General features: G+C 34.3%; 2 protein-coding genes across 5 annotated transcripts; one reads left to right on the plus strand and one right to left on the minus strand.

Annotated features, from left to right (window-relative positions):
• The first annotated feature begins 1281 nt into the window (after window positions 1–1281).
• Window positions 1282–4541, plus strand: PDF (pigment-dispersing factor). Of its 2 annotated transcripts, none has more exons than XM_089730579.1 (3): window positions 1282–1406; window positions 3133–3286; window positions 4212–4541. In XM_089730579.1, the coding sequence occupies exons 2-3, from the start codon at window positions 3143–3145 to the stop codon at window positions 4392–4394; spliced, it is 327 nt and encodes a 108-aa protein (XP_089586705.1). In that variant the 5' UTR covers window positions 1282–1406; window positions 3133–3142; the 3' UTR covers window positions 4395–4541. The 2 variants fall into 2 exon arrangements, with proteins under 2 accessions (XP_089586705.1, XP_028041909.2); XM_028186108.2 differs by having other exon boundaries at window positions 1288–1406; window positions 3136–3286.
• A 9-nt stretch (window positions 4542–4550) lies between these two features.
• On the minus strand, window positions 4551–21726 carry Pitslre (cyclin dependent kinase 11B pitslre). Of its 3 annotated transcripts, none has more exons than XM_028186106.2 (12): window positions 21452–21726; window positions 20688–20840; window positions 19491–20242; window positions 19195–19419; window positions 18878–19094; window positions 18631–18799; window positions 18056–18238; window positions 10285–10429; window positions 9379–9500; window positions 8651–8875; window positions 7899–8117; window positions 4551–5409 (listed from the first exon to the last, which is right to left on the minus strand). In XM_028186106.2, the coding sequence occupies exons 1-12, from the start codon at window positions 21526–21528 to the stop codon at window positions 5203–5205; spliced, it is 2694 nt and encodes an 897-aa protein (XP_028041907.1). In that variant the 5' UTR covers window positions 21529–21726; the 3' UTR covers window positions 4551–5202. The 3 variants fall into 3 exon arrangements, with proteins under 3 accessions (XP_028041907.1, XP_089586703.1, XP_089586704.1); XM_089730577.1 differs by having other exon boundaries at window positions 20688–20822; window positions 21452–21691; XM_089730578.1 differs by lacking the exon at window positions 21452–21726 and having other exon boundaries at window positions 19491–20300; window positions 20688–20822.
• Window positions 21727–22322: the final 596 nt, after the last annotated feature.

A 22322-nucleotide genomic window follows, 5' to 3' on the forward strand; every position in this document is an offset into this window, starting at 1 on the left:
AATATCGCTATGTTTTATCAGATATGCGAGAGTATAATTCAAAATAGAAAAATTGTGCATTACTCAAGTAAACTTAAAAACAAACGGTAAGTATCTATACTAATATTATAAAGAGGAAAGATTTGTTTGTTTGTTTGTTTCGAATAGGCTCCGAAACTACTGGACCGATTTGAATAATTCTTTTTCCATTAGAAGCCGACATTGTCCCTGATGAACATAGGCTACTTTTTTTTTTTTTTTTTTTGGTTTCATGTGTGTTTTAATGTTTCCGAAGCGAAGCGAGGGCGGGTCGCTATTCGTTATAAAATAAAAACAAACCATAAATAAGATAAGACCACAAACACTCTTCAAATAAACAAAGTGCAACAAATAGTAATAATACTTTTTTATTAATAACATCAAATTAGTGAAGGTGTGGCAGTGGCTCAGTTACTTATTGCAGAGCCAATAAGTGGTTTATTACTTTCTTTTTTAAACTGTATTTATAAATCCTAAATCTTATGTATTCTGAATTAATTACGTGATGTGAATTTTGAAATGTGTTTACGAACGTTCATATTCCACTGATTGTCAACAACGTATTTAGTTACATTATTGTTGTATAAGAATTGAACTACTGTAAGCGCTTGTTTATAAAATAGAAAAAGCACATAGGAACCTTTTTTGAAAAAGTCAGGATTTTTGTTCCAAATAAATCCTTATTTATTACTATCAAAACCCACATAAAGCACGACCTTAAAACGAAAATTAAATGACTAACTTCTATCGACACCTTTGTTATAAGGGGCTATCAGAGCACACATAAATTTTAAACTAATAATGATTTTTATTAGTGTACTTTTTGTATTATAGAACAACATTCCCACCCTTCAAAGTCCGACCGTACGATTATTTTGCAGAAGGAATACTGTTAAACCGAACTTACTGCCCACCAAACATTAAGTGGTTCCCATAACTTCTACCTCTGAACCTTCCTTCATAAACAGGCAAATTTTTTTCCTTGCTTATTAAATTTGAGGACTATGATAATGGCCTTGAACGACTATTTATATAAAAAAGGATGAATTAGAATAAAAATATTGATAAAACTCACTGACGCAAGCAAGGCTGTCAAACGCCGAAGCCGTTGGAGATGCAGGGATTGCGGGTCAGAGCTGTCTCGCGCACCGTTCCGTGGGCGCCCCGCGAGGAAAAATGCGACGATTCACCCCCCGACCAGCACGCCTCACCCGCCCACCATGTTTTCCCATACTTGCCTGTCGGCCTCGGTACACACTCAACAGACAGCAGCGATAGAACAACACGCTGAAAAACTCAGTCTAGATGATAAAAAGTGTTTAAAATATACTGTTGATCTTGACGGTCTTATTGGAAAATAATAAAAATTAGCTTGAAGTAATTTGCAGGTGAGTTTAGTTTGGGTAGCATCTTCGATTTTTAAGTGATTATTATATCATTGTATACTTTTATTATGCAATTTTATAAACGAAAACATATTTTCAATTTTTATTCGTTCAAATATTTAGGGTAAATAATTTAGGTATGTACGTAAGTGCTATGTTTTTTTTTCCTACTTATGCTGATAGCCTTGAGAGGCTATATCAATGTTACCCTAGCATGTAGACGAGCTCTCGGAGCTCACACCGGAGGTGTTGCGAACACTGGCTCTAGGAAAAGCAGTGCTTCTCAGAAACAACCACCGGATCGGAAACGCGACCCACTCAGTGCGCTCTGTCTGTGGGTTAATTTATTCGTAACCCTTCGTTGCAAACGACAGGTTCGGCGAAGACGGTAACCGGTGCTTGGGGTACCTAAAAGCTCCGTTAATGGAATAATTACTACTAAGCCAGACGTACAATCGCTTTAAACGTAACCGTTGCCCACACCACGAATAATTTCAATTATTTTCTAGCAATTCGTACACCATTCGTACCACACTTCGATTTACGTACATTCCTTTTTGAAACAGTGATGCGTTCTCAGTCTTGAGCCAGTGACCTCATGTTTGAGAGGCACACATAGCCGCGAAACAATACTTACCATTTTACAATAGCTAATATGAGTCTGCGGAGGGACTTCGCTTCTGTTTGTATTTTTTACCGCATGTTCCATGGCGAGTGCCCTGAGGAATTGTTTGAGATGATACCATCATCTCGGTTTTACCATCGCACCGCCCGCCACCGGAGTAGAGTTCATCCATACTACCTGGAGCCACCACGTACCATCCGGCTTTGAAATTAGCTCCTCTCCACGGTGTTTCCTGAGCGCTATGACATGTACATCTTCAAACTTGTGGAGAGTATTAAGCGGCAGGCAGCTGCTTGGCTCTGACCTTGATATTGCTGACGTACATGTACAACGGTAACCACCTACCATCAGGTGGGCCGTCTGCCTGCAAGGGCAATTAAAAAAGTGTTCAACGTTTTACGGAGCGCATAGTTATTAAAATATCCACGTAATTACCATTTTTTGTGTATATTAGAAAAAACTATACGTACCTACCTAGAATTATATAAGTTAGCCTACGAGAAAATTATATAAAATACTTCTGAAAGTTACCACTTCTACCGCCTGTCAATTATCAATTACGTTAATGGTACACGTACATATGTACGTACGGATGTATTTCTATTATCGGTTAGCCATTGTAATTCTTCTAATGAGTCTTCGATCTTATGTATCAGGGTGAGCGGTGGCATTCGCTTTAGTGTCTATATATTCCGGTAACCGCTTACATCAGATGAACCATGTGCTCGATTGCCGAGAAACTCATTTCTTGTGTGATCCTCTTAAAAGATGCGAACTTTTAAAAACATTTTTACAAATTAATGCTATTCCTGGCGCGAAGCAGCAATGCTAACAATTCAATTGAAACTAAGACCTCATGTCTCATGGTGGGCGGAAGCATTAAGGTATGTAGTGATGTCTTTATTACGCTCCGGTCCCTTAAGTGAGCTGTAAGGTCGTTGACATATCTAAGCGATTAAATAAACTAGTTTAAAAAAAACTACATGAAAATGATAATTAAAACATTTTACATTTTATGATTCCTTATTTTGACGATCCGTATTCTATCGGAATGAAAAATTTGAGAAAAACTGTTTTTATTTATGTTTAATTTTATTTTTTCAGCAGTTAAGGAATGAAATACAAGAAAATGAAATCTGCCACATTTTTTGTTTTTTTGTTTTTAATGGAAGCATCTACTTATAGTGTTGCTAACAGCGAATCTAAAATCAAATTAAACAGAAAAGTATCGGAATCTTCCTACGGATCTGATGAACAGGTGAAAATTAAATTATAAACAATACAAAACCGTGCCAAGCTTCAATGTAGCTGTGGCAAAATTTTGGTACTAAATCTACCCGTTTGCACATCATAAGTATGCCAGAAACTGCGCACGAAGTGTAAACTCATCCGAAACACGATGTATCGATTACAAAATAAACACACAATAGCACATTTCTATTTAATCATACCTAGGCCAGTTTTTCCCCCTAAAATGTAATTTCAATTGAAACTTTTCTTTGTTAAAATTTACATCCTGTTTGTCGGCACAAATTCAAAGCAAGTAATCGGCCGCGCAAAACTAGGATTACTTTGATTAGATAACAATCCCTATTGCACAATACTTAATAATACGAGCTTCAGGCATAATTGGAGAGCCTCGAGAATTATGTAATTATTTTATATTTGTATGATTAAAAGAGATATCCCTTTTTTACATTACCCACGATAAGTACAAAATTAAAATTAATCCCGTCTAAAAATATTTCTAATATTTGCTGATAGACATAAAATTATATAGAAATTTCAATAAAAAATACCTTTATGCGTACTTTAAGTACACAAGATAATCGAGAAAGATTAACGTTCATATCACCTACGACCGCCGGTCTAGTGTTTAATCTGCCCCCTAAGCGATTTAACAGTTAAATTTTGGCTTAAGGATGGTATAATTTTTAATGGATTCATGTACCATGCCACTCTACACAGTCAACACGTGCGGCGATAAACCTCCCGGCAAAAACAGATGTTAGTTATTAAAGTCCATCTTCCAAAATCATTAATTTTCTTATTTAAATCTAAATAAACCGGACTGTTTAGATTTAAATGAAAAAATTAATCTACTGGTCTTTCCCTTTCAGACAACATTTACGAATATAAGTGGTTTGACTAAAAACAGTATTCATCTATTTCTTTTGTTTTAGTACATTCGTCAAATACACTCACTGGTCAATGCGTACAGAGAAGATAACAGCATATTGGGCGAAAATTTCATTATTGAAACAAAAGCTTTGATAGACACGAAATATAGAACATGGAAAAGAAATGCTGATCTCATCAACTCGCTACTGGCCTTGCCTAAAGACATGAATGACGCCGGCCGTTAGACCATCCATCGAGGTTCGAAGGCTCGAAGTCGGGAAACATTCGTCGGCATTTTTTTCATCTTATTTCTAATCATCCATGTAATATCTGAGCTATTTCTTTATCGAATTGAAACTAAGATTTGAGACGGTATGGTAAACTAATGGAAAATAAAAGGCTTTTTTCGGCATACCCCTATATTTACTCTTTTAACACTATTTTTATCTTTTTTTTTTCATTTTAATACACCACTATATTACAAATTATGACAACATGACAATATTTACATGTATGATGATTTCAATAACAAGTAGATCAAAAGTAGATTGAATATTACAATTACAATACTTTCCATTTACTCGAAATGTATTACAGTTTCTCAATACAGAAAGAACAACTAGTCTTTATTTTTATTAAGTTAAAGATATCACTAACAAGTATTTTAGAGATTTTTTACTACATTCAGCAGTTTTAGGAGTTTTTATTGTAATTAATAATGTGTAACATACAAATAGTTCTAACAGTAAGTTTTACAATTTAAACTATAAGATTAACTACATGACCGTAACATGTATACATAATGCAAAAATAGTATTTGACATTTACATATCGTAAAAACTTATTATAAGAAACAAAATGCCATTTTCAAAACGTTTACGAAAGACGCTTCGGTAATTAAAAATGTCCCAAAAAAAATGTACTATTAAATTTAAACAATATTAAGTATACCAACATATTATTCGTTCACGAGATAATTTTCTTCAATAAATTTGAGTCATTGTTTTCTTATTTACCCTATTACGTAATCGTACGTAACAAAGAGCGGCGTGGTTAGAACTTGAGCGAGAAGCCGGGCGCTACGTTGAGCGAGCGCTGGTGCACGTGGAAGCCGAGCGCCTCGTCCGAGTCGGCGCGCGAGTACGCGGCGTAGGCGGCGCCCCCCGCCGGCGGCCGCGGGCTGTGCGTCGTGCGACGGTTGCCTTCCGACTTGGCCGGCCACGTTGGAAACATCGCCGGGTCGATCGCCACGGGTTGCTCCTGTTGAGAAAACGACGTCGCCTTGTTATCATGGGTGTAGACTCGAAAACTATTTTCGATACTTTTAAGGCTTCGTCAAACAGAACGCGTACTTAGCGCTGCGTTTTAACGTCGCGCTCTTTTCTTGTCACACAAATTGACTAGATGCCCAACGCTCCTTGATACAACGTAACGCCAAATCATAGTGCCTTTCGATAACAGTGTGAAAAATTAAAAGTATTAAGATGTCGAGTGATTCAGATGTGGCATTGTATAAGCATGGGTATTTTCTATTTCTATCAATTTTTTGGGCATTATCCAGTATTTTAATACACATTCACTCGGACGCTAAAATAAAATTTGTAAAAAATTACAACGCCTGACGTCAAACCGTCCTAACGCCGCAACAGAGCGTTGCGTACTTATAGCAGTTATAGCGCTGGGGTTCTGTTTGACGGTATGTTACCATAGTAGTACATAGACCTATATAGTAGGGACACGACATATTGTTCTATACGTACAATTGCTTATATAAATAGCACCCATTTTGAAGGCACACACATAAACATATATCTATCTCGTTCTTACTCAGCACTTTAACTCGCAGGAAAACAATATAACAGTATTTCAGTGCGTACATAAAATGAAACATGAATATACGTAAATGTCTCCGTCTCCGTCTAATGAGGCCGAAAATCCGCCATGTTTAGCGCGCCAAATGTCATTATCACGTCAGTTCGGCCGTCTGTTTTGGGTTGTACATTATTTATTGACTTTGATATCGATTTAATATGATTGCTTATATAAAATTTCTAATTTTATCATGCTTAAAACATACAAAAATAATAATTAAAACATATTTTATAGGATCTCAAGAAGGTCGATGCCCCAAAACTATTATCTATATATATTTAAATTCATTATGGAGCCCTCATCCGAAACATAGATTATACACTTAATAATATATTTGAATCCGAAATATCGGACACCATTTTTCGGTCGGAATCTATTCATCATGACACTAATCATAAAAACCTCTTTAAAATATGTCATCAAAACATATTTAGACATTCTGTTTAGATATTTCGGGAAAAAGGCTACCGACAAAATCTCTTCGGAACTATTTAAATAAAATAGTTTTATTCCGCAGTGAGTAAAACACTATTGTAAATTCGTTAAATATTTAATAATTAAGTGATTTTAGAGAGGAAGTCACAAGGAATTACGTTTTTAATAATGAATAAATGTTCTGTAGGTGTTTTTTTTTCACGCGGTTTTTTTTTTTGATAAGTTTAAAATTTGAATCACTCTCAAGTGAGAGTGATTCAAATGGTGCGGTGCACTTTCCTTGAGGTGCACTGCGGTAGTCTGTTACGGACTTTAGAGTCAGCAAAACAATTAAAATAGATTGTAATAGTTTAAGAAAAACACGTACTCAAAATACGATAACATTCAGCATGCTAAAAATGGGCCGATGGCACTGTACTATGCCATATCTTTTTTTTTTTTTTTTTATTGCTTTGATGGGTGGACGAGCTCACAGCCCACCTGGTGTTAAGTGGTTACTGGAGCCCATAGACATCCACAACGTAAATGCGCCACCTACCTTGAGATACAAGTTCTAAAGTTTCCCGTATAGTTACAACGGCTGCCCCACCCTTCAAACCGAAACGCATTACTGCTTCACGGCAGAAATAGGCAGGGTGGTGGTACCCACCCGCGCGGACTCACAAGAGGTCCTACCACCAGTAATTACGCAAATTATAATTTTGCGGGTTTCATTTTTATTACACGATGTTATTCCTTCACCGTGGAAGTCAATCGTGAACATTTGTTGAGTACGTATTTCATTAGAAAAATTGGTACCCGCCTGCGGGATTCGAACGCCGGTGCATCGTTCAACACGAATGCACCGGACGTCTTATCCGTTAGGCCACGACGACTTATGTTTTGCGGCAAACGACAACTTTATAAAATCAGTGTAGCAAATTTAAAAAATCGTCATATCGTTTACTTGGAAAATTTGAAGCACGAACTCGTCTTAGATTTCATATAATATCTAAATCACATCATCTTTGCAAATAACAATATACTTAATTCCTATTAAAGTATAAATTCTACAAATACATTCATACTCAACAATATTTAAAATAAAATAAGCCAAGAACGTTTATCGATAAAACCTACTAACATTAAAATCTTCTGGGCAGCACTAAAACCGCCATGTTTTGTGGCCAGATGACGTCATAGTGGCACGAATTTTTTGTTGACGTTTCATTTCCATAGGTTTCCTACTTCAGTGTAGTAGTAGTACAACACATATTGGCGTCATAGCCCGCCGTCAGTTTATTCCCGCCGCCATTTCGTAGGTTTAAACTTTGTACCGGCTTTTTTTTTATTCATCTGTATGCATAGCTATATATTTTTTCCTTTGTTCTACTTATATGCGATTTTGGTGGTGGAAACTGCATGTTTTTTTTGTACTGTTGATTTCCCAAATAAATAAATACCTTAAAGTAAGCGTGTTCTAGTGCGGCCTCCGCAGTCAGTCTTCTGGCGGGATTGTATGTTAAGAAACCTTGCAACAGTGACAGTCCTGTCTCCGACAGCAAGTCCTGCCCTATCCGCTGGCGCAGTCCGCCGGGCGGATGGTCAGCAAACGTCATCTTCTGGACGACGGACATCTCGCTGTATCCAGGCCATACTAAATCCGTCGGCGTCCCCAAGTCCTAACAATATTTATATCATTATTTATCGTGCGCAATGTAATATTTTAATTGTTTATTTCGTTCATACACTCATCCATACTAATATAAATAGGAAAGTTCTGTTGATGTTTCTTTGTTCATGGTTTACCTTAAATTTAATTTTACATGCATTGTCTGTAGTACTGAAAAAACATAGGCTCTCCTCATCCAGAGAAAAGGTAGTATTTCAACGATAACACAATTTATTCACAATCAGATGGCAGAGAGCATATTGTTATCCTGTATGTGTAGTTCTCTTCCTCCCTAATCTCCACATAGCGGATTTACAGATTTATAAGTATTTATAGAAAAACCTTTTATATAATAGAGACTGACCTATCTCAACTACGGGGACTACTATTTCTTCTGTAAATATGTGGAGGCACTCACATCGTCCCATGAACTCTGACGACCACTTAAGACCAGTTGTACTGCGAGCTCAACTACTCGTATACAGCAATACAGACAAACAAAAATAAACAAACCAATATCAGATTACACATAGTTTTACTCACCTTAAATATTCGATTCAGTTGATCTACTTCGCTTTTCCCCGGAAACAAAGGATTCATGCTTACGAATTCGGCAAATATACAGCCGACACTCCACACATCAATAGGCGTGGAATATTCTTTACAACACAGAAGCAGCTCTGGTGCTCTGTACCATAAAGTTACGACCACAGGAGTGTACTGACGGAGCGGCGATCCATACTCTCGAGCAAGGCCGAAATCTCCGACCTGTAATAAATTTTATACATTTGTTTCAAAATTGTAATTAAAATCCGGTCATCGTTCTCGTCGAACTCGTCGCTTGCGAGGAAGGGCTCGGCGAGTAAATTAACCCACAAACACAGCCCACTGAATTTCTCGCCGGATCTTCTCAGTGGGTCGCATTTTCGATCCGGTGGTAGATTCTGCGAAGCACGACTCTTGCTATAGTTTGTGTTAGCAACATCGTCATGTTTGAGCCCCGTGAGCTCACCTACTAGCCCAGCGACGCTGACATGGTCTCTCTAGACCATCAATTTAAGTAAGAAAAAAGAAAGTAATTAAAGATTACTTATATTCCCAATCTCGCGTCTTTTATTGTCATTATATTATTTCGTTTCAACATTTCGAATACTTAGCAGTTTTCGTGGTCCCTGACAAAAGTGAAAGTAATTTTAATTATGTTAACGACTCGCGAAATACCCAGAAAATACTAAAATTATTATTATCAATGAATGAGTTTTTATTCTTACCTTCAATACACCCTTGTGTGACAAAAGAAGATTACTAGTTTTAAGATCACGGTGCAATATCCAATTATCATGCAAATGATGAACTGCTTTCAGTAATTGGGTCATAAGGCATTTTACTTCTCCTAAAAAAATTAAAAAAATAAGCTGTACACAATTTCATCTCTATCTAGATATTTTTGATAGTCATAATATATCCAAATTAGCATTACTTGAATAAATAGGAAAACCTCGTTTTTAGCCTACATAAGAAAACGAACTGAAAAAACTGTTATATTATAGCTTCGGCTCCTACGGTGATTCCCCGATTATGGGGGTCTATTTGGAACACGAACATGTTCCTACCAACACGTTTATACCGTGGCTTCTGTTTTTTAGATGTATCACTTAATTATGTGGCGCTAGCCTATATTGAGAGTTCGTGTGGGTAGGACCACTACTGTCTATTTTTGTCGCAAAATAGTTTATATAGAGTGGGGATTTCCTTATAGAACCCAATTCAGGTTTCAACCTCATCTCTAAGGAAATGTAATTTGTGAAGGGGCTTCCTAAAAAGAGTTTTATGGACTGTCTGAAAGAGAAAATGCTGCGTCGACTCCATATAGTGGATAAGGGTAAGAAAAGAAGAGAAGTCAGAGGAACGATGACTGTGTTCACGTGATCAGTGATCTTGTTTAGCCATATAAATCAACAAAATAATAATAAAAACTTATCAATGCTAAAAAACTGTGTAACAAAACAATTAAAATATGATTTTCCTAGTCTTATCATTTTAAAACACCCTGTAAGTACTCGTATGTAATTAAAATATTTAGATCAATCATGAACGGCTCTTTTAGTTAGGGTATCAACCAAGTATCATTACAATCAACAGGCGACCCCGGTAATGAGTTTTTAATAATTTATTACCAGGTAGAAAGACTTGTTTCTTGGCGCGCATTGTTTCCATGAGACTCTTCAGGTCGTGCTCTACGTAGTCCATGACGATGAAGATCTTGTCCATGTTGGAGCCGACTACGATTTCTCGCACCGTGACGATGTTCGGATGCTGACCCTGTAATAACACAATGGAATGTGTCTATCGTTAGTGAGAGTTCACGGGCGGGCCTCAATGGTATAATGGTTCGAAACTGTACAGTGAATCTGTAGTGGTTTCCTGAAAAATGATAAAAATCTGAAAATAAGTTACTTCACATGACTTTCAAGCTGTTCCAAAACTGAAAGGTACCTCTGAAGAGAAAGGAGGCAGTGATCAGTTTTACATTAATTTTAAATTCTAGCCATTTTAATATAGATATATGTATAAAAAAAAAAACAACTGATCGGCAACCTATTTCCTGAACAGACACGGACATGGAAACAGTTTTTAATTAGTGATTGTGCAAAAATACAGAATTTGCAACTTATAGAAAAATTACAATCCACTTCATCAGTAACAATTTTATGTTGGAACTTGTGCATGTACATACTAAAATAGTACAAAGTTCATTTTTGCACATTTCTAACATTTTTGTGAAACCTGTAAGGTACAAAACGAATTAACAAAAAAAATTCAAGATTTCCACAAAGTTACTTACTTACTCAACTCAAAGGAAAACTTCAGTAATAGTAATTTCTCTAAAGTTTAACATGTATCAAGCAACTTGTGAAGCAACATACTCAGACGTTTATCATAATAATTATAACAAAATTAACGTATTAAATATTAAATACATATTTTTTTTAACTTAGATTGTACTACAAAACAGAGAAATATAAATATTATGGATATAATAGTATTAATAACGTATAAAATAAAATGTCATAAAGTTTATATAATGAACATGATTATCAAATAATTTAGCAAGAAAGGAATGACATCGCAAATATTTTTCAACGAACCTGAGAGTAATTCATTGTACAAACATAGCTCTGAAGTCGAGGTGAATACGGAAGAAATAATAAAAAAAAATATTATTCTAAATCTTTTTAAAACTTCTTGTCCGACTTTGAAAACAGTACTAAGATGCCCTTTTCAGAAATTCTCCTTAACAAATTAAAATCGAAGAAGAAATTCAAATCAGAGTGCGTACTTGTTAAAAGTTTTTAAAAAATCTCTTGGTGATAAATTAACTTATTTTTTATGTGACTGATGAAGATGTGATGATGAGATGTGAAGATCTCGCAAACATCTTAATTTACAATCGCTTCACGAGAGCAACACAGAATTGTTCGTTAAAAATTCAATAGAGATTATGATGAAAAAACTTAATACGAAATTTCTTTAACCAATAGAATTAAAATATGTGTTGAAATACATTTCTCAATAAAAAGCAACACTAGTAAAGTAATTATTAAAAATGACGCTTTTTTTTTTACTTCACCATAACAACAAAAAATATTTTAGTACAATATAGCTCTTGAATTTTATAAATTTCTTTTCTGTTTTTATAAAATTAAAAAGATATTAAAACCTTGTCTGTAATATGCACACATTAAGGTGATTACAAGCGATAAGATATTTTTTTGAAACATTTCGACGAATAAACCAAACCTCTTTCTTTTTAATTGAGAGTTCTTTCTGTCAGAAACATTTCAAAATATTTGTGTGGATTGTACATTCCTTTCAAATTATTGTTTCTAGAGTGAGTTTCATAATTTATTAAGGTGGGCAAGCGAGCCATTGATCTTATACGTGGAACACCACAGAATAGTATATAAATTTGTTTTTTTCTGTACGTACATATATACAGGATGTTCCGAAAGAATCACGAAAGTACAGATACAAGGTTGCTCTGTTTATTGAGAAATCATTTCCGAACCTCCTGGCAGTTCAGTGATTCTCAAAACGTGACCAAAATTACGTAACACAACCTTACATCTATACCCACCATTATTGACCTGGTATTACTTATTTATGAGACAACCTGAATATGTATATAAGAATTCGATCACTTAAACAATTAATATTGTTCAATTGACCAATTCTTTTTGTTCAACTACAAAGGCAGTTTTATTACACAATTTTCTTCCACGATTTTTCACGCAAATCGCGATATACACATACATATATAAATACATATGTGCTTTCGTAGTTTAGGTATTACACATTCCAAAATATTTGAACTTCGAATACGAACATCGAAAAAATACAGCAATTTTATTGGTGAACACAAAACAACTTGACCCTACTTAAATGAGAAAGTATGCCACAGGGAAGTCGTTGGTTCAGTAAGTTTACAATAAATCTACATAAACGGACATATGGGGGACAAAAAATTTATCAAACCTTAATTTTTTTTTTTTTTGTATCAAAATATGTCATACTCTCAGCAGACGTGAACATATATTAATTAAAAAATATACAAAATACATAATTTAAAACATATTTTGTTATAACATAAAAATATGACCACCCTACGTCAGTTTACATCTATAGGTTTATTATAAACTTAAATTTATAAAACGCATACACACTGCCAAATTTATAACTCCTAGAACACACAAGTCGAAAACATCATTGTGGACTTAATTATTATACAAAATTAAACGCCTTAATAAATCGATTTAATTATTGTGCCTAACTTGACCAAATACATCATTATTTAGACCGTTATAGTTCTGCAATGTCTAGAAACTATTAACATGATTTTCAAGCATAATTATGTTGGAGGATTGTATAAATAGATGAAAGGATATAAATAAAAAATGGATAAACGAAATCCGTAGACCAGGCTCACTTAGGAAGGCTGGTGTAAATTTGGAGAGACCAGTAATAGACGACTGTGGACTGATGATGATGGAGATATAAATAAACATCAGGTAAGCACGCGTCGAACTTCGCATAATAAAGCGTTTCGTAGCCAGGATGAACGTTGTTAAAACATTTAAAAAAAAACCTTTTTAATTTACCATTCTTAAAGATTTCGTAAAAATCTCCACATGATACTCAAAAAGCCGTTTCGACTCATATTTACAACGCCTAAAAGCGTATCCACTCGTATCGACTTAAAAAAATTGGGTTGAGGCGGTGTGAAAATTCTTAAGGTCGTGGCTGTTTCATTACAGTCGAGACTTTTTAGTAGAAACATAATGAATCCGTTGAAATAGAATTATATTTTTTTTACAGCCTGGTGAACGAGTTCCGGTAATTGGTTACCGGAACACATAGACCTCAAAAGGTGAAGGAAGACTCTATGAGTGTAGTCAGTCTCAATTACATATTTTATATAACAGCTGCCCCACCCATCGAACTGAAAAATATGACTGCTGAAACGATTTATTAATTTATTTATTTAAGGATTTCAATTGTTTACTGGGGTAATCATCATAACAACAAAAATTGCTTTCACAAACTTTTTTTACCTAACCTAAGAAATAATTGATAAACGAAAATTAAAATAGTTTGGGGACGATTTTGCAAAGTACCTTGGCGATTCCGTAGGACTTGTGTAAATTCAATCATTTTTATTCAACGACCATCGGTGAGAACTAAAAGAAATTTACTAATTTCGGCAAATAATGTTTTTTTTTGTCCTTGTTGACAGACAATCCGACGGTGCACCTGTGTGCTTAGTGCGAGTTTTTTAACGTTCTCGATAACGTAAAAGTTACCTGATATTGCATGCAGCTGGAACAGTGCCCCTAGCGGCAAACGTAGGCAAACGTTCCAACTCCATACAAATTTGACTTATCTTTTACGCTATCGAGAACGGTAAAAAACTCGCACTAAGCACACTGATGGTGAATGGTTACCGACGCTTATAGACGCGAGTAATGCCAACCCAAGCCTCTGCCTACCCTGCCTAGCTAGGACCTGGTTTTATGAAGTCTTCCGACCGCAAGGTCTTAAAGTTATTTAAGAGATTATTCATAACATAAATTTAACTTAGCACTGAATTGAGCCTAATAAATGTAACTTTTTTATAAGTTTTTGACTAAAGCTAAAGACTAATCACAAAGTCTGTTATAATTTGTGGCTAATTAAAATTAGGCTTTATACTATGATTACCACCAAGTTAGTCGTTTTTTTTAGCCCCAGAAGACGTTGAAGTTGCGTTTGCATAATTGTTTTTTGACTAAATTTAAATTTTACGCTACATCCGGCCACCCAGTTTAATCAATCGACACTTACCCAAATTATTAACAGCATGATTTTTTAAGTTTGTTCTAATTCATAGTTATACATACAGAATATTATACATATATACCGAACATTATACATACATACAGAAATTGTTCACACGCTCGCAATATTTACAATATTTACATTTAAAACGGGTCTGTGACGTGGGTGAAAATCCAAAAAAGTTCCAAAACAAAATACAAAGGGATCAAAGAGTGTACGAACTCACCGTCCTGAGTCAGAGGGTTCTAAGTGGTCAAAAGACCCGCTCAAACAGTTAAAATCTGAAAACAGAACCCAGTTTCCGATATGAAGTCTTTTGAGAATGCGATTAAATCATTCCTGTGTATGAAGGAACAAACAGGTATTAATAATAACTTGATTGGTTAATGGAGATTTACCACACAACACAAGATACTCCTAAAGGTTGTACTTTTAACTGGTAAATAACGTAATTAAACAAATATAAACCTCTAATTTAGTTAAAACAAGCCTGTTATTTGGTTATTACAGGAGTCAGACGCTCATTCCCGAAGCCTAAACAGGAACAGGCCTACCGTTTTAACCTAAGCGTATACTAATTTTTTTCACTTTACGTGCCATACAAAAAGATAATTAATTTAAAATATTTCTATATTTGTATTAAGTGTTATCCGATTAGAAATCACCGACAGCACCCATCTGTCTTCGTTTTCACGAACCGTTTCAACACATCCTGTATATTTAACCAAAAGTAGGATGCCGCTTAATGTCTGAAGACAAAACATAGTTAAAACAGTTAAGTCCATTGACAAGATTACAATCGCTTTTAATCGCGTTACCTTTTAAAAAAGTATCATTTGAAATTAATCTGATGAAAAATCTACAAAAAGCCTTTTTTGTGTTGAAGGCAGATGAGCCGTCAGCAACCTTAAGAGTATATTTTAATTTTAAAATAAATCTATTAGACGTTAAGTAGAAACCATACAACAGAATAGAAGAGCTTAAGTTAATGAAACATAACTAGTCCTTTGAAAAAATTAACGATTTATATGATTAAAGATATGTATTAATTCTAGGGGTATTTATTGCTAATCGAAATATTCATACGTAGTTCAAGTGTGCTGTCTGTAGCTATGCACATGCAAAATTCCTTGGCACACACCTGGATCCTGAGATCCACGATCTAAGCGAAAGCAGTTAAGACATAAGACTGATGCTTATAAGTGTTAGTTGATTGGCAGAAATAACCACATTGACCTCTAAATTCAATGATATCATTCTTAAGATTAAAATCAACTACAGAGATTGCTAATAATTGATGAAACATTGGCTATTTTACAATAACAACAACAACAAACAAAATAACAATAGTGTCACCACCGAAATCGCTCTAGGTATAGACCATGAAGGGCGTGGGTGAAAAAGCCATAAAACTAAATTATTTGTGGACAATTCCTAACGTATAACGGTGTTCATGAGATTTTTAAATTACAAAATCTTATAGTAAGGTGGCCACGAATTTAAAAGAATAGTTAGTTAAAGCGAAGACAGAAGTTAGTAGTCCCAGCTGTTCATAAACAAGATTTTTTTACTAATGTTGTACGGGCCCCCATGAAGTTTGATTAAAAAATTAAATCTCTTTTGTAAGCTATTTTCCTCTTTTAAGTTAACATGAAATATGAACTAAAAACAAACGCGAGAAACGTTTAAAATGTTAATTTGTTTGACAGCTCGACCGGTATTTAATTCGTTCTAGATACATTTATTTTTATTGCTTTGGAAATAAAATTCCTAACTGTATAATACGATACGCTGTAACTATGGCAAGTGTATTTGAAATACTAACACTTTTCAACACAGACCAATAAAAAAATATATCTATATGTATATTATGTATTATTACTATCTTAGATTGTATTGCTTGTAACTTAACATAATAAAAATAATGAGTTAATATTTCTTTGTTGACAAATAATTCTCACTCTTTATTTTTTGTAATGGAGTTCTCTCTGTTAACTCCATTACCAATAGATACCAAAACAGTTATTTTATGATGGCAGCTCTGAGGAATTGCTTGAATTTATGAATAATACCTAAATAGGTAGGGTTCTTTAATAATAATTAAACCATAAATAAAAGTTTAAAAAAATGGATCAAGGAGACTGCAACACCGAGTTCTCTTTTATATTCAATATCGGCCACTGATGGTTGTTTCTTTGACGATCAACAACAATATTTCAGGAATTGAATTTGTGTCTTCAATATGCATACTGCAATATTTGACATCAATATCATTCCATGATCTAGTCAATAAATTATTCACAGTAAATAAATCATTCACTGGACTACAATGACATCAAGTAGTACTGCCTGTTCTATATTTCATGATATTGTGCACTTCTCAGCATTTCTTTTAAAGTTGAAAATAAATGACTATGAAGATCTTTATTTTTATATTTTTTCATTGTTTAACATGTAAAGAGAAACAAAGTGTACAATTTATAAAATAAAAGCAGTAAGAATGTCATGTAATAGGTAGTCTATAGTCATTACAGAATTGTTTGTGATGTATTTGGTCAGTTATTATTAAACTATAGCGAATGCACACAGTCAAATTAGCAACATCTTTTCCCTAAGGCCTATACAACATTATTTTTAGTATATTCGAAACCTGAGAGAGGTTGGCTGGTAAAACAGATTTTAATATGGTTAAACACTATGAGATTCACCTCAAAATCCTAACAAAAATATCCAAGATGGACAGAGTATTGTAAACTTACACATCGCAGTGGTTGTCTTCAATCCAAAAATATTTGACATTATTCATCATAATAATAATGTACCAGACCATTGACTAGTCCAAGGTGGCGTACTAGTACATAAAGTCGATAGTTTAATCAACTTTTATTAGTGTTAGATTATGGCAAGTTTTAATTGTGTGCGATGAGCTGTTACAAATAACTACAAGCGATTGTAGATTATTGTTTTCTTTTTTATATTATTTTTGCTGGTTCGTATAATAAAATTCCGTATCTGTGTTTCGACTTTTGCATATACTAAAAATAATGTTGTATAGTAAACTTTACCTTCTTCTTGATGTTATTCTTCGAAGCAAACTGGGTTAACAATTTTTTTTGGCAAGTGATGTAACTATTGTGAATCAATAGTTTTCGATGTTCGTATTCTAAGTTTATTATTCCCTTGGAAATATTACTGTTGTTAAGCTCATGTTCATACATGGTAGAAGTAAGTTTTGGAGGGTTCATCCCCAGGAATAAATTCCTTATAAGATACATAGGCCCGCCCGTGTATCGAAGTTGTTAACCCTTGCAATCGGGTCACACCTCTAGCACAACCCTCTTGCAGGTAAGAGGTGCCGGGCCTGTAGGAATAAAATACAAGCATTAATGTAGTGAAAACAGCACATGAGCCATCGAGTGCTTCACAGCTCGTGGCTCTCAAAGAGGTACATACTTGCTTATCTATTATAATATATCTACAACAAACAATATTATACCTCCAACATTAGAGCAGTGATGCAGTATGATGGCTCAGGTGAGCTTAGTATTCATTAAATTGATATTCAGATCCTACCTTAAGTAATGTGTTGATCTCTCTTAGTGATGTAATTGGAAATCCTTCTTTTTCCTTTTCCATTTTAAGTCGTTTTAATGCTACAATTTCATCAGTTGTTTTATCACGTGCTCTATAAACAACTCCATATGTACCCTCTTCTATTCTGTTGAGACACTGAAACTCTTCAACTGATCGACAGCCCTAGAAAACATTTTCAATAACACATAAACATGAATGGCTTCGTAACAAATGTTTAGTTGTTTGAAAACTCATTTTTTGGACAAAACTAATGATTTAGTTTCATCGGATCGAAATTAAAATGCATTAACATGGAATCAGGTATTCAATGCTCCAAAGCAACTAACTTGAATACCTATTTAATAAACTGAAATTGAATGAAAATTTTCATTTACTTACATATTTATTGAACATAAAATCCTTGTAATATTTATGAACATTAGAGACTGCATTGTAAACCAATGGCCGATGTTGCTAGTCAATATTTCGAAAATAGGTTAACAATACATCTTGCATATAATTTAACAGAGCATACCATTATTTACATGTAACTATGACAAAAACAAGAGAATTACCTGCAAAGCAGGATAATATGGTGGTAAAGAGTTGATGACTTCTTCTCGCAGTCTGGACTTCTCTTCGTTTTCTTTCGGTGTTTCTTCTTCAAGAGTCTTTGCTGCTTCTCCTAGAGGCGGCGGTGAAAATGAATGTGATCTACTTCTACTTTTTGACCTTGATTGTGACCTAAAAAAATTAATCGTGATTCTTCAATCTTGGAGAAAAGGAGTTGGTTATTTTTTATTTAATTTTACTTTAACTCACCTTCTAGAACCATGTGATGAAGGACTCTTTTGGTTTATATCTGGTATTGGTGATTTTGATTGAGACTTAATTCTGACTTTATCACAAAGTTTTGAATTTTCTATCTCCTTGTCTGATTTATCATTATCATCGTGCTCCTCCTCTGTTTTGGATTCAGCTCCGGAATCAGAATCAGTACTTGAACTTTCATCAGCAGTATCCGTATTTGTATGTTCACCTTAAAGCAAAAGAATTAAACATAAACCAGCACAAATTTACCCCACTTTAAGAGGTTTGAATTTGAAACAATTTAAAAAAAAAACAATTATCACAATTACCATCTTCTGGTTCTGAATGGGAATCACTCTTTATTTCGATGTCACTAGCATCAGAAACAGTCACAACAGAATCTCCATACGAAGGTGACTGTTCCGATTTACTTTTCTTGAAAGATTTCTTGTCCTCTGGTGAAATTGAGCGTTTTTTACCGCGGCGACGCCGTTCCTCGCGTCTTGCTTCTAACTCACTTCGGAATTCGTGTTTTCTTTTTTCTTTCTCTCGTTCTGAAATAATTGAATTGAAGTAAGCCTTTAAAAATCACATGGACATTGATAGATTTTGGACAGAAACTTACCTGCTTCAATCATACGCTTTCTTCGTTCTTGCTGTAATTTGTCAAGAGAAGAATGATGCTCTGATTTTGTTTCCTTATCCATATACTCTGAACTTTTCTTTGACTCTTGACTTTGCAATTCTTTTGATATACGTTTACTAAGTAGCCTTGTTCTTAAATCTTCTAGTTCTTTATCGCCAGAAGTTTTATCTCGGTTTTCTTTTTCATTATTATGGTTACTATGGCTTTCGTCTGCTAATTGTCTTAATCTAGATTCTATTCTCTCAGGATCAGCACGTTTACGTTCTATCTCTGTATATTTATAAGCTCTTTCTCTATTTCCCGTGTACAATTCTCTTTGGACCTCCTTGTCTTTGAATGCATCTTTTTCTCTAAATGTTTCCCTTGTCCTGGTGGTTTCCCTAAAGTTGGGGTTTTCTCTATACATTTCTCTATCCCTATAATGTTCCCTTTCTTTGTAAGGTTCTTTGTCTCTATATGCTTCCCTTTCACGATATGGATCTTTTTCTCTAATTTCTTTCTCACGGTACATATCCTTAGGCTCCCGATAAATTTCTTTCTCTCTGTAGATTTCCTTATCTCTATACAACTCTTTTTCTCTATATGTTTCTTTGTCTCTAAACATTTCTTTCTCTCTATAAATATCTTTTTCCCTGTAGTATTGTTTTTCTCTATAGTAATCTTTGGCCATTTCTTCTCGATCAGAAGTTTTTATAAGTTCTCTTTTAGATTTTTCAGACTTATCACGGTCCCTGTTAAAAAAGGTTTATATTGATCTATAACATTCCCAATGTCAGTAGGATGACCAACCTTAAAGCATAATATTAGATGAATTTAATTGTTTCAAATAACTATCAAACACCAACAAAGTGAGAAATAATTTATCATTTGTTCATTAAGATAATAAATATAATAAAAAAAACAATCGCCATAAATCTTGGCAATGCAAATCTTTACCTATCTGAGTGATATAGATAAATTGTTTTTTTTTCCTGTACCAAATTTGATAATTACTATTATTTCTTTTCTGTTATCATTAAGAGTAAATTACTATTCTAACCTATTTGTCATTAATAATATATGAAAAGCTTTGTTATTACATTAATCACTATAAACAAATAAATAAATGGTTAAATAATACTAATAAATCTAGGTTGTGCATCAAGAAAACAACACATTCATGTTCTTAGCTGTTACCTGAAGAGATGCTTCTTTTCTTTTCTAGATGTGTCTTTGTATTTATCTTTTGCAGATCTCTTGTGGCGCTTGTCCCTGTGTGTGGTTCTGATCACTGCTTGAGGAGGCTTGATAATCAGCGCATCTGGGTTATCTCTGTCTTCGTCAGATAAACTAAAACAACATTTAATATGCTATAAAATGGAATTTTATGTGATTTCAATCTAGATTTAAAATGGAATTAATGTCAATTTTAAATGAATATGAATAGTTTGTAAAATAAAATTTACTTACATTTTAGCATGACGGTCATGTTGGATAACTCAGCTCAGAAAGCATACAAGTAAAATGATTTTAATGTATAGTAAATCTATCAAGCAATTCGTTTTAATAAATTAGTTATTTGCTGTGCGTTTGCTAAATTTAGATGTTTATTTAAATTCCTCACATCTTTTATAATGACTTAGGTGATTTTAATTTTACTTCAATATTTGGCTAAATGCTGATATTGCTTAACCTAAATAAGTAATTTAAAGCGAAACAGTAAATCTAGGAAAATGTGGTTTTCAAACGAAAAGTTTGAGTGTTTTTGTTATTAACTTAACATTAAAATACGCTGAAATGGTAACAAAGAAAAGAGGAGTGCTAATGAGTTTTCAAGAAACACGCCATTACAACGAAGGTTGTGCTGTGAGATAATCTTAGTTTAACTGGCCTAATAACACGTTTATATGCTAAAAAAGCGAGAATATATGCCGTTTGGATTAAGTGAACATTATTCTTACCTGAAATCCATTTCGTCGTGTATAGGACTCCGTGCTAATTCTCCATCTTCACTTTGATCGTCTTCATAATTACTCATGATTTTTAGTATTTATAGTATAATTTACAAACAAACCAGAAAAAAGTAAAAAAATTATAAGGATAAAGAATTGAAATAGGAGTAATATTATTTGTTCATTTACTAAGTAATGGCATTAAACGCAACAATTTCCTGGATAGATGTTGTTTAACGTCCATTGAGTGGCCATTTTGATTTTTGATCCGTTTTTTATTATTTTGTTTAGGGCTACAGGAAACTAGACATTTTAGTCAAATTTCTATTTCTAAAATTAAATTGTTCTGAAAATATTAAAAAAATTCAAAGGAGCTAATGTCGAAATGTTATTTATTATTAAAATAGCTTTACTATGGTTGACAAACATTCTGGATATGTTTCACAGTTTATGACATTTTGGTAATTTTTACAAAACACTCCGTTGGTACCAAATCACTTTTTGTGTAAAAGACACGGATTCGCCCTATCCTATTAGAAGAACATAAAGTATAAACATATCCTGGAATAAATGAATTTAATAATACCGTACTGTTTTAGATACCTTTTTTTTTGGTCAGGAAGAAATCGCCGGACTTCCGCCGCGGCGCCGTCCACTGGGGGTGGAGGGCGGGGCATGTCAGAGTCGAACTGACTAAAACCTCCTGTCGCTCAACAACCAACGTCCAAACCTCGCATGAGACAGAACTCATGAAAAGGCAAAGGGGGAAAGTGAAGCGTTTAGTGCGGAGCACATCTCTCCCATCACCCTCCCCCTCGGGACGCCGGACTGGCGGTCGTCGGCGCCACGACCACCAGCCCTCTCGGTCGGCAGGCTATCC

The sequence above is a fragment of the Bombyx mandarina genome, chromosome 10, assembly GCF_030267445.1.
Source record: "Bombyx mandarina strain Sakado chromosome 10, ASM3026744v2".
Lineage (NCBI taxonomy): Eukaryota > Metazoa > Arthropoda > Insecta > Lepidoptera > Bombycidae > Bombyx > Bombyx mandarina.